The following is a 13,068-nucleotide window of genomic DNA, read 5'->3' as shown; positions in this document are numbered from 1 at the left end:
TAACGGTAGCATATACCTAACCTACTGATATAACGTACCAGCATATACCTAACCTACTGACTATAACAAGGTAACACCAGCATATACCTAACCTACTGATATAGCATTACCAGCATATACCTAATACTGATATAATGTACCAGCATATACCTAACCTACTGATATAACGTACCAGCATATACCTAAACTACTGATATAATGTACCAGCATATACCTAACCTACTGATATAATGTACCAGCATATACCTAACCTACTGATATAATGTACCAGCATATACCTAACCTACTGATATAACGTACCAGCATATACCTAACCTACTGATATAACGTACCAGCATATACCTAACCTACTGATATAACGTACCAGCATATACCTAACCTACTGATATAACGTACCAGCATATACCTAACCTACTGATATAACGTACCAGCATATACCTAACCTACTGATATAACGTACCAGCATATACCTAACCTACTGATATAACGTACCAGCATATACCTAACCTACTGATATAACAAGGTAACATACCAGCATATACCTAACCTACTGATATAACATACCAGCATATACCTAACCTACTGATATAACATACCAGCATATACCTAACCTACTGATATAACAAGGTAACATACCAGCATATACCTAACCTACTGATATAACATACCAGCATATACCTAACCTACTGATATAACAAGGTAACATACCAGCATATACCTAACCTACTGATATAACATACCAGCATATACCTAACCTACTGATATAACGTACCAGCATATACCTAACCTACTGATATAACGTACCAGCATATACCTAACCTACTGATATAATGTACCAGCATATACCTAACCTACTGATATAACGTACCAGCATATACCTAACCTACTGATATAACAAGGTAACGTACCAGCATATACCTAACCTACTGATATAACATACCAGCATATACCTAACCTACTGATATAACAAGGTAACATACCAGCATATACCTAACCTACTGATATAACGTACCAGCATATACCTAACCTACTGATATAACAAGGTAACATACCAGCATATACCTAACCTACTGATATAACGTACCAGCATATACCTAACCTACTGATATAACAAGGTAACATACCAGCATATACCTAACCTACTGATATAACATACCAGCATATACCTAACCTACTGATATAACGTACCAGCATATACCTAACCTACTGATATAACATACCAGCATATACCTAACCTACTGATATAACGTACCAGCATATACCTAACCTACTGATATAATGTACCAGCATATACCTAACCTACTGATATAACGTACCGGCATAGTGATTCAGCGTCGAAGTATCTGGAATGTCTGTGGTCGATGATGACGAGGTCGTGGTGCTTTTCCTGGAAACACTCCAGCGCTGCCTCTGGCGTCCTCGCCACGTTACACCTGAAGTTGGCCTTCTCACCGCCCAGCAGAACCCATTATTCTGGCTGTCCTCTTTGGCAAATACTAACAGTACCTGTAAGGGAGAGGTTAGAGGTTAAAGGTCAAATAGTAACTGTACCTGTAAGGGGAGAGGTTAAATGTCAAATACTAACAGTACCTGTAAGGGGAGAGGTTTTGGGGTTAAAGGTCAAATACTAACTGTACCTGTAAGGGGAGAGGTTAGGGGTTAAAGGTCAAATACTAACTGTACCTGTAAGGGAGAGGTTAGGGGTTAAGGTCAAATACTAACTGTACCTGTAAGGGGAGAGGTTAGGGGTTAAAGGTCAAATACTAACTGTACCTGTAAGGGGAGACACTGTGCGCCCACACAGTCAGAGAGTGTATACATACACCCTCCTACCAAGCAGCATACTTTCACATAACCCCTTGCTTGCGTTAATCCATGGCTTTTAAGCGGCATCTAGGTTTCGCTGCGGCGCACACACGCACGCACGCACGCACGCACGCACGCACGCACGCACGCACGCACTGCCTTGCGCACGCACACACACACACACACACACACACACACACACACACACACACACACACACACACACACACACACACACACACACACACACACACACACACACACACACACACACACAGAGAGAGAGAGCAGGTAGCTAGATGAGTCAGGTAGCTAGATGAGTCACTGGGCCTAACAGACGTCATCGTGGACCAGTTGGCAGGAGACACAATCAATGTACAGAATGGGAAGTTTGTTCAGGAGTCTCACGGTTTGCATCACAACTGCAAAATTGAGTTAAAGGTACAAGACGTCTCTCTGTTCACTTAAAGTCCAGGAGGCCAGGAGCTAGGAGGCTAGGAGCTAGGAGGCCAGGAGCTAGGAGGCCAGGAGCTAGGAGGCCAGGAGCTAGGAGGCTAGGAGGCCAGGAGCTAGGAGGCTAGGAGCTAGGAGGCCAGGAGCTAGGAGGCCAGGAGCTAGGAGGCCAGGAGGCTAGGAGCTAGGAGGCCAGGAGCTAGGAGGCCAGGAGGCTAGGAGCTAGGAGGCCAGGAGCTAGGAGGCTAGGAGCTAGGAGGCTAGGAGCTAGGAGGCTAGGAGCTAGGAGGCTAGGAGATAGGAGGCCAGGAGCTAGGAGGCCAGGAGCTAGGAGGCTAGGAGCTAGGAGGCTAGGAGGCTAGGAGGCTAGGAGCTAGGAGCTAGGAGGCTAGGAGGCTAGGAGATAGGAGGCTAGGAGCTAGAAGCCAGGAGCTAGGAGGCTAGGAGCTCGAAGCCAAGAGGCCGGGAGCTAGGAGACCGGGAGCTAGGAGGCCGGGAGCTCGGAGGTCGGGAGCTAGAAGCCAGAGGCCAGGAGCTAGAAGCCAGGAGCTAGGAGGCCGGGAGCTAGGAGGCCGGGAGCTAGGAGGTCGAGAGCTAGTAGGCCGGGAGCTAGGAGGCCGGGAGCTAGGAGGACAGGAGCTAGGAGGACAGGAGCTCGGATGACAGGAGCTAGGAGGCAGGGAGCTAGGAGGCCGGGAGCTAGGAGGCCGGAAGCTAGGAGGTCGGGAGCTAGGAGGTCGGGAGCTAGGAGGCCGGGAGCTAGGAGGCCGGGAGCTAGGAGGCCAGGAGCTAGGAGGCTAGGAGCTAGGAGGACAGGAGGCCAGGAGCTAGGAGGACATGAGCTAGGAGGACAGGAGCTAGGAGGCCAGGAGCTCGGAGGACAGGAGGCCAGGAGGCCAGGAGCTAGGAGGACAGGAGCTAGGAGGACCAGGAGCTAGGAGGACAGGAGGAAAGGAGCTAGGAGGACAGGAGCTAGGAGGATAGGAGCTGGGAGGACTGGAGCTTGGAGGCTAGGAGGAAAGGAGCCAGGAGGACAGGAGCTAGGAGGACAGGAGCTAGGAGGCCAAATATTTATCAAACACCTGTTTTTCAGTGGCAATTGATGAGACTATAACAGACTAAATAGTCCCAGAAAAAAATTACAAAAATGATTTTTCATTTCAGTTCACTAAAACAAGACAAAATGATCTTTGTGACTAAAATTTAACTACTAAGTGGACTGGATAACAGTTTTGAAAAGATTGAAAGGTTTTTAGTAATAAGCACAATTAATATTAGCAGGACAGATGCAAAGAGCAGGTATAGTTCAGCAGTGGGAAGGATGCATCAAACCCAGCACACACAGACTCAGCTGGTGAGCTGCAGGGGAAAAGCGATGAGTGTGGGAAGACAGGCAGACTGGCTCCGCCTCCGATTATACCCATCTACTTGGGCGACTTTCTTAGTTCACCTTTTAGCTAATAACTAGTCATCACCAGCCTTCTAGTTAGCTACACTTTGTCTGGAGCTGCTTCAGGAAATTAAAAACAATAGCAGCATTGAGTTTAATAGTAAAACAACAGTCTAGCTATGTTTTCTCTCCCTTGCATAGGTTATAGAAAAGTAGGCTGTCTGAAATTATAGGCTAGCCCTCCCAGTTTTCCCTCTGCATTTCATATACAGGATCCTTAGCGAACGTAGCCAAGTGTCCTTCTTTTCCTCAGAGAAAACGTCTTGATTCGAGCCAGCGCTACGTTTGTTTTCTTTCTATAGTTAATTTCTTTAGGCTCAAACCTTGTTCAGTCCTGTTACCTCATTAACTAGCTATAGCTAACAACCTGGGGTGTGTTCAGTTGGAAGCAACGTTTAGATAGAAATATGCTATGAAGAATAAACATGCCGATCTGACATGTTGAATAAGGAATAACAACGGCTCTATTCAAGGAATTTCTATCTACAACGTTCGAAAGGTTTTACAACTTGGCCTTGGAAACATTACCAGTAGCCTACTAAGTGTAGCCATGGTAACATTACCAGTAGCATTACGACTAAGTGTAGCCATGGTAACATTACCAGTAGCCGACTAAGTGTAGCCATGGTAACATTACCAGTAGCCTATTGAGCGTAGCCATGGTAACAATATATCTGACTGGGTTAATAACTCCTCTATATCTGACTGGGTTAATAACTCCTCTATATCTGACTGGGTTAATCCTCTAACTCCTCTATATCTGACTGGGTTAATAACTCCTCTATATCTGACTGGGTTAATAACTCCTCTATATCTGACTGGGTTAATAACTCCTCTATATCAGACTGGGTTAATAACTCCTCTATATCTGACTGGGTTAATAACTCCTCTGACTGGGTTAATAACTCCTCTATATCTGACTGGGTTAATAACTCCTCTATTTCTGACTGGGTGAATAACTCCTCTGACTGGGTTAATAACTCCTCTATTTCTGACTGGGTTAATAACTCCTCTATATCTGACTGGGTTAATAACTCCTCTATATCTGACTGGGTTAATAACTCCTCTATATCTGACTGGGTTAATAACTCCTCTATATCTGACTGGGTTAATAACTCCTCTATATCTGACTGGGTTAATAACTCCTCTATATCTGACTGGGTTAATAACTCCTCTATATCTGACTGGGTTAATAACTCCTCTATATCTGACTGGGTTAATAACTCCTCTATATCTGACTGGTTAATAACTCCTCTGACTGGGTTAATAACTCATCTATATCTGACTGGGTTAATAACTCCTCTATATCTGACTGGGTGAATAACTCCTCTGACTGGGTTAATAACTCCTCTATATCTGACTGGGTTAATAACTCCTCTATATCTGACTGGGTTAATAACTCCTCTATATCTGACTGGGTTAATAACTCCTCTATATCTGACTGGGTTAATAACTCCTCTATATCTGACTGGGTTAATAACTCCTCTATATCTGACTGGGTTAATAACTCCTCTATATCTGACTTCAGCCATAGGGACTCGTGACTCAACCATTTATAACTCAGGCATCGACTCGAGCAGAGGAGACTTTGGATTCGATTCGGACAGACCGACAGACAGTTAAGGACAGACCGACAGACAGTTAAGGACAGACCGACAGACAGTTAAGGACAGACCGACAGACAGTTAAGGACAGACCGACATACAATTAAGGACAGACCGACAGACAGTTAAGGACAGACAAACAGAGGAAGAAAGACAAAAGACAAGGCATTTAGTTGACTAAAATGTCCCCACTGTTTTCGTCATTTTGACAATAACTAGAGTAAATCATTATTCAAAAGACAAAAATGTGACTAAGACATAAGGATATTTAAGACAAAAGGACTAAGACTAGACTAAATCTAAATCTAAATGATCACTGGTGCGTGCGTAGTTGGGATGGCGGGATTTGCTGATTCATCCAGATGAATTGTCTAGCTTTAGTCACACTAACCCTTCACCTCATCCAGTCTCCTCTCAGACCAAATCAGGCCACATCAGAGCACACAAGGGGTTTCCCCTACGCACAGATCTACGATCAGCTTCAGCTTCCCCAATCCTGACCTTAATCATTAGTGGGGGGAAATGCATCCTACTCTTACCAGGGCCCCTCTGGGCTCCAAGAAGGCCCAGCTAGCTTGCTTGCCTTGCATAACATTTTTTGAACCATATTCCATTTAGAAAGGCCCAGTTTGCCTAGCCTTATCAAAGATAATCTATTATATTGACAAGATAGCCGAGTGACCGCTGTAACAATAGAAATACATGTCTTCAAAAATGGAAGGCAGGCCGAAGGAGGCAAAATCAGGTGGAACCATTCTAGCCAATGAGAGGTTGGATACGCGTGTGAACAGCAAGCACAACTCCGATATAGAGTTATTTTTTTCAAAGTTTGAGAAATCCCACATGCGTCCACTTATATCAGTGCACCTGTAACAACCAAACCATTACGTAACATCTATTAGATCAAATAAACCTTACGTTGTAAACTAGCAATTAAATTTTTGTTGACCAAATTCGACACTCTCATTGAGTAAACCTTCTCCCTTCAACCTCTTCCTCTCTGGCCTTACCTAGCCCAGCGCTAACACAAATCACTTTCTACTTAGGTCTAGCTAGCCTAGCTTAAACTAGCCTAACACAAACCATATTCCACCAAGGCCCAGCTACGTAGCCTAGCCTAGACTAACACAAACCATATTCCACCAAGGCCCAGCTACGTAGCCTAGCCTAGACTAACACAAACCATATTCCACCAAGGCCCAGCTACGTAGCCTAGCCTAGGCTAACACAAATCACATTCCGCTTAGGTCCAGCTAGCCTAGCTTAGCCTAACACAAACCATGTAGTTTAGCCTAACACAAACCATATTCAACTTAGGTCCAGATAGCCTTGCCTAGCAGAGCGCCGCTAACACAAACTACATTCCACGTAGGTCCTGCTAGCCTAGCAACACAAATAAAATCCACTTACTATAGGTCCTGCTAGCCTAGTTTAGCGCTAACACAAACCATAATCCACTTATCTTCACACCCCTTGTCATTACAGGCAGCATACATATCCCAAGTAGTAGATGCATCATCGCAGAGCGATGGAGGCAGCTATGGAGGCAGGAATTCTGTCTGGAATTAGATGACAATTCCACAGTGGCATGTTGTTAGAAAAGTCAACATTCCTGCAGAGCCATGCAGGCAGACAGGAGGATTAGATATAGGTTATGTTATGTGGGCCCAGGCCAGGTCCTCTCAGGTAGACTGCCTACAGACAGACAGACAGACAGACTAACGACAGACAGACAGACAGACTAACGACAGACAGACAGACAGACTAACGACAGACAGACAGACAGACAGACAGACAGACAGACAGACAGACAGACAGACAGACAGACAGACAGACAGACAGACAGACAGACAGACAGACAGACAGACAGACAGACAGACAGACAGACAGACAGACAGACAGACAGACAGACAGACAGACAGACAGACAGACAGACAGACAGACAGACAGACAGACAGACAGACAGACAGACAGACAGACAGACAGACAGACAGACAGAGAGAGAGAGACAGACAGACAGAGACAGACAGAGGTAGGAAAGTTAATTAGCGGTAGGAAAGCTACTATTCTGATAACACCCATTCACAGTAGACAAGGTGGGAAAGCTACTATTCTGCTAACACCCGTTCACAGTAGACGGGGTGGGAAAGCAACTATTCTGCTAACACCCATTCACAGTAGACGGGGTGGGAAAGCTACTATTCTGCTAACACCCGTTCACAGTAGACGGGGTGGGAAAGCTACTATTCTGCTAACACCCATTCACAGTAGACGGGGTGGGAAAGCTACTATTCTGCTAACACCCGTTCACAGTAGACGGGGTGGGAAAGCTACTATTCTGCTAACACCCATTCACAGTAGACAAGGTGGGAAAGCTACTATTCTGCTAACACCCATTCACAGTAGACGGGGTGGGAAAGCTACTATTCTGCTAACACCCGTTCACAGTAGACGGGGTGGGAAAGCTACTATTCTGCTAACACCCGTTCACAGTAGACAGGGTGGGAAAGCTACTATTCTGCAAATAAACCCATTTGGATAGTGATGGAAAGCTACTTATTCACTGTAGATAGGGGTGGGCTAGCTACTTACTGAACCTACTGCTAACACACCCACTAGCCTAACTGTAGATAAGGTAAAGCTACTGCTAACACACCCACTAGCCTAACTGTAGATAAGGTAAAGCTACTGCTAACACACACACTAGCCTAACTGTAGATAAGGTAAAGCTAATGCTAACACACCCACTAGCCTAACTGTATATAAGGTAAAGCTAATGCTAACACACCCACTAGCCTAACTGTAGATAAGGTAAAGCTACTGCTAACACACACACTAGCCTAACTGTAGATAAGGTAAAGCTAATGCTAACACACCCACTAGCCTAACTGTAGATAAGGTAAAGCTACTGCTAACACACACACTAGCCTAACTGTAGATAAGGTAAAGCTAATGCTAACACACCCACTAGCCTAACTGTAGATAAGGTAAAGCTACTGCTAACACACCCACTAGCCTAACTGTAGATAAGGTAAAGCTACTGCTAACACACACACTAGCCTAACTGTAGATAAGGTAAAGCTACTGCTAACACACCCACTAGCCTAACTGTAGATAAGGTAAAGCTACTGCTAACACACACACTATCCTAACTGTATATAAGGCTAAGCTACTGCTAACACACACACTAGCCTAACTGTAGATAAGGTAAAGCTAATGCTAACACACCCACTAGCCTAACTGTATATAAGGCTAAGCTAATGCTAACACACCCACTAGCCTAACTGTAGATAAGGTAAAGCTACTGCTAACACACACACTAGCCTAACTGTATATAAGGCTAAGCTACTTAGCTACTGCTAACACACACATTCAGATAGATGGCTAGTGTAGATAGTGGTGGGTAAGCTACTTATTGGGCTTACACACACACCCATTCAGATGAGAGTGAAAAATCGTCTTACTGTGTCTAACTTAAGATGTCTGGAAATACAGTACTATGCAAACAAACCTATTCAGATAGATGTGAAATCTTACCGCACAACACAAGATAACCTGCTAACAAACCTATTCAGAAGTCAATCATGGGAAATCTCCTACTTGTCCTGTCCATACAGCAGGCTGTAAACGTTGTAGACAACTGATGAAGGCTGTAAACGTTGTAGACAACTGATGAAGGCTGATTGTAGACAACTGATGAAGGCTGTAAACGTTGTAGACAACTGATGAAGGCTGTAAACGTTGTAGACAACTGATGAAGGCTGTAAACGTTGTAGACAACTGATGAAGGCTGTAAACGTTGTAGACAACTGATGAAGGCTGTAAACATTGTAGACAACTGATGAAGGCTGCGTTGTAGACAACTGATGAAGGCTGTAAGCGTTGTACAACTGATGAAGGCTGTAAACGTTGTAGACAACTGATGAAGGCTGTAAACGTTGTAGACAACTGATGAAGGCTGTAAACATTGTAGACAACTGATGAAGGCTGTAAACGCGTTGTAGACAACTGATGAAGGCTGTAAACGTTGTAGACAACTGATGAAGGCTGTAAACGTTGTAGACAACTGATGAAGGCTGTAAACGTTGTAGACAACTGATGAAGGCTGTAAACGTTGTAGACAACTGATGAAGGCTGTAAACATTGTAGACAACTGATGAAGGCTGTAAACGTTGTAGACAACTGATGAAGGCTGTAAACATTGTAGACAACTGATGAAGGCTGTAAACGTTGTAGAAAACTGATGAAGGCTGTAAACGTTGTAGACAACTGATGAAGGCTGTAAACGTTGTAGACAACTGATGAAGGCTGTAAACGTTGTAGACAACTGATGAAGGCTGTAAACGTTGTAGACAACTGATGAAGGCTGTAAACGTTGTAGACAACTGATGAAGGCTGTAAACGTTGTAGACAACTGATGAAGGCTGTAAACGTTGTAGACAACTGATGAAGGCTGTTGTTGGATAACGACACTACTTTATGTTTTATGTCATTGTTGTTTTACGTTGGTCTAAACAACTCATTCTAATAAATATAACAAGTATTCTGTCATTTAATGACAGGGACTATAATGTTGCACCTGTAGCAGTGACAGAGATGCTGGAAAACAACAGGAGAACAGGTAGACCTCCTCTGTGATTCAGACTTCCGGTAGTAGTTCACTGGATCTGGCACAGCCCTGTGTTTATACCACAGACCAGTCAGACCGTACGTACTGCTAAAGCCCTCCCTGAGACCCGATGAAAATGACACACACGCACACGCACGCACGCACGCACACGCACACACACACACACACACACACACACACACACACACACACACACACACACACACACACACACACACACACACACACACACACACACACACACAGGGGCATTCCTGTGCCATTTCAGAAAGTTGCAGGGAAATACGAATCACTGATGCATTTTGCTTGTCTTATAGTTTACTTGGTCAGATTAATGAGTTTTCTAATACGTTCAATGCATTTAGCTGATTTCCTACACAGTTCAATGCATGTTTTAATTTGGTTTAATTCCGTTTTAATAAGAGAGAGACATTGAGAGGGAGAGTGAGGGAGAGAGGGAAAGAAGGGGAGAGAGAGTGAGGGAGAGAAGTAAAGAAGGGGAGAGAGAGTGAGGGAGAGAGAGAGACATCGAGAGGGAAAGAAGGGGAGAGAGAGTGAGGGAGAGAGGAAAGAAGGGGAGAGAGAGTGAGGGAGAGAGAGAGATATCGAGAGGGAAAGAAGGGGAGAGAGAGTGAGGGAGAGAGGGAAAGAAGGGAGAGAGAGTGAGGGAGAGAGGGAAAGAAGGGGAGAGAGAGTGAGGGAGAGCGACATCGAGAGGGATAGAAGGAGAGAGAGAGTGAGGAAGAGAGACATCGAGAGGGAAAGAAGGAGAGAGAGAGAGTGAGGGAGAGAGACATCGAGAGAGAAAGGAGGGGAGAGAGAGTGAGGGAGAGAGACATCTCGAGGGAAAGAAGGAGAAAGAGAGAGTGAGGGAGAGAGACATCGAGAAGGAAAGAAGGAGAGAGAGAGTGAGGGAGAGAGACATCGAGAGAGAAAGGAGGGGAGAGAGAGTGAGGGAGAGAGACATTGAGAGAGAAAGGAGGGGAGAGAGAGAGTGAGGGAGAGAGACATCGAGAGAGAAAGGAGGGGAGAGAGAGAGTGAGGGAGAGAGACATCGAGAGAGAAAGGAGGAGAGAGAGAGAGTGAGGGAGAGAGGGATAGAAGGGGAGAGAGAGTGAGGGAGAGAGGGAAAGGAGGGGAGAGAGAGTGAGGGAGGGAGGGAGGAAAGGAGGAGAGAGAGAGTGAGGGAGAGAGGGGAAAGGAGGGGAGAGAGACATCAAGAGGGAAAGGAGGGGAGAGAGAGTGAGGGAGAGAGGGAAAGGAGGGGAGAGAGAGTGAGGGAGAGAGGGAAAGGAGGAGAGAGAGAGAGGGAGAGAGGGAAAGGAGGGAGAGAGAGACATCGAGAGGGAAAGGAGGGGAGAGAGAGTGAGGGAGAGAGGGAAAGGAGGGGAGAGAGAGTGAGGGAGAGAGGAAAGGAGGGGAGAGAGACATCGAGAGGGAAAGGAGGGGAGAGAGAGTGAGGGAGAGAGGGAAAGGAGGAGAGAGAGAGTGAGGGAGAGAGGGAAAGGAGGGGAGAGAGACATCGAGAGGGAAAGGAGGGGAGAGAGAGTGAGGGAGAGAGGGAAAGGAGGAGAGAGAGAGTGAGGGAGAGAGGGAAAGGAGGGGAGAGAGACATCGAGAGTGAGGGAGAGAGAAAGTAGACTTCCACTCCAAACTAGAAAAATCTTCTCCTTCTGGTCGATTAAACAATGTGAGGCTCTTCTTTTCTAGGAAAGCACCTCCTCTAACCAGGTGTTCTACTCTGCTAGCCAGCACCTCCTCTAACCAGGTGTTCTACTCTACTAGCCAGTACCTCCTCTAACCAGGTGTTCTACTCTACTAGCCAGTACCTCCTCTAACCAGGTGTTCTACTCTGCTAGCCAGCACCTCCTCTAACCAGGTGTTCTACTCTGCTAGCCAGTACCTCCTCTAACCAGGTGTTCTACTCTACTAGCCAGTACCTCCTCTAACCAGGTGTTCTACTCTGCTAGCCAGCACCTCCTCTAACCAGGTGTTCTACTCTGCTAGCCAGCACCTCCTCTAACCAGGTGTTCTACTCTGCTAGCCAGTACCTCCTCTAACCAGGTGTTTTACTCTGCTAGCCAGCACCTCCTCTAACCAGGTGTTCTACTCTGCTAGCCAGTACCTCCTCTAACCAGGTCAACAAAGACACGTCTCACACACTAAGGCTAAACATATTACATGGTTTATTGTGTCTGTGCTGACAAAGGGTCTCTATAGTATAAACTATTGCAAATAGTGTGAGTCAATACTATGGGATGGATCAAATCAACCTGCTTCAGCAACGTCTGGGTCCCAAAAAGCACCCTGTTCCTTATATACAGTATGTACTGTAGGTAATAGGGAGCCATTTGGGACGCAACCTTAGTTAGTTGTGAACACGACACACGTCTTACTCTGGGCACTTAGGAGAGGTTACTTACTCTGAACACTTCGAGAGGTTACTTACTCTGAACACTTAGAGAGGTTACTTACTCTGGACACTTAGGGGAGAGGTTACTTACTCTGGACACTTAGAGAAGAGGTTAATTACCCTGGACACTTAGAGGAGAGGTTACTTACCCTGGACACTTAGAGAGGTTACTTACTCTGGACACTTAGAGAAGAGGTTACTTACTCTGAACACTTAGATTAGAGGTTAATTACCCTGGACACTTAGAGGAGAGGTTACTTACCCTGGACACTTAGAGAGGTTACTTACTCTGAACACTTCGAGAGGTTACTTACTCTGAACACTTAGAGAGGTTACTTACTCTGGACACTTAGGGGAGAGGTTACTTACTCTGGACACTTAGAGAAGAGTTAATTACCCTGGACACTTAGAGGAGAGGTTACTTACCCTGGACACTTAGAGAGGTTACTTACTCTGGACACTTAGAGAAGAGGTTACTTACTCTGAACACTTAGATTAGAGGTTAATTACCCTGGACACTTAGAGGAGAGGTTACTTACCCTGGACACTTAGAGAGGTTACTTACTCTGGACACTTAGGGGAGAGCTTACTTACTCTGGACACTTAGGGGAGAGGTTAATTACTCTGGACACTTAGGGGAGAGGTTAATTACTCTGGACACTTAGGGGAGGGGTTAATTACTCTGGACACTTAGAGGAGAGGTTAATTACTC

General features: G+C 45.4%; 1 protein-coding gene across 1 annotated transcript in view; it reads right to left on the bottom strand.

The window, feature by feature from the left end:
• Positions 1-1,299: 1,299 nt before the first annotated feature.
• Positions 1,300-13,068, bottom strand: part of LOC124035393 (high affinity cAMP-specific and IBMX-insensitive 3',5'-cyclic phosphodiesterase 8A-like) — a 95,177-nt gene continuing 83,408 nt past the window's right edge. Inside the window, exon 3 of the mRNA XM_046348847.1 lies at positions 1,300-1,506. Coding sequence (XP_046204803.1) covers positions 1,300-1,506 — 207 coding nt within the window. The remainder of the gene's footprint in view (positions 1,507-13,068) is intronic.

The sequence above is a fragment of the Oncorhynchus gorbuscha genome, linkage group LG05, assembly GCF_021184085.1.
Source record: "Oncorhynchus gorbuscha isolate QuinsamMale2020 ecotype Even-year linkage group LG05, OgorEven_v1.0, whole genome shotgun sequence".
In the NCBI taxonomy this organism is placed as follows: domain Eukaryota; kingdom Metazoa; phylum Chordata; class Actinopteri; order Salmoniformes; family Salmonidae; genus Oncorhynchus; species Oncorhynchus gorbuscha.
The sequence above is the reverse complement of the archived record's forward strand: the minus strand, read 5'-3'. Positions and strand labels throughout refer to the sequence as shown.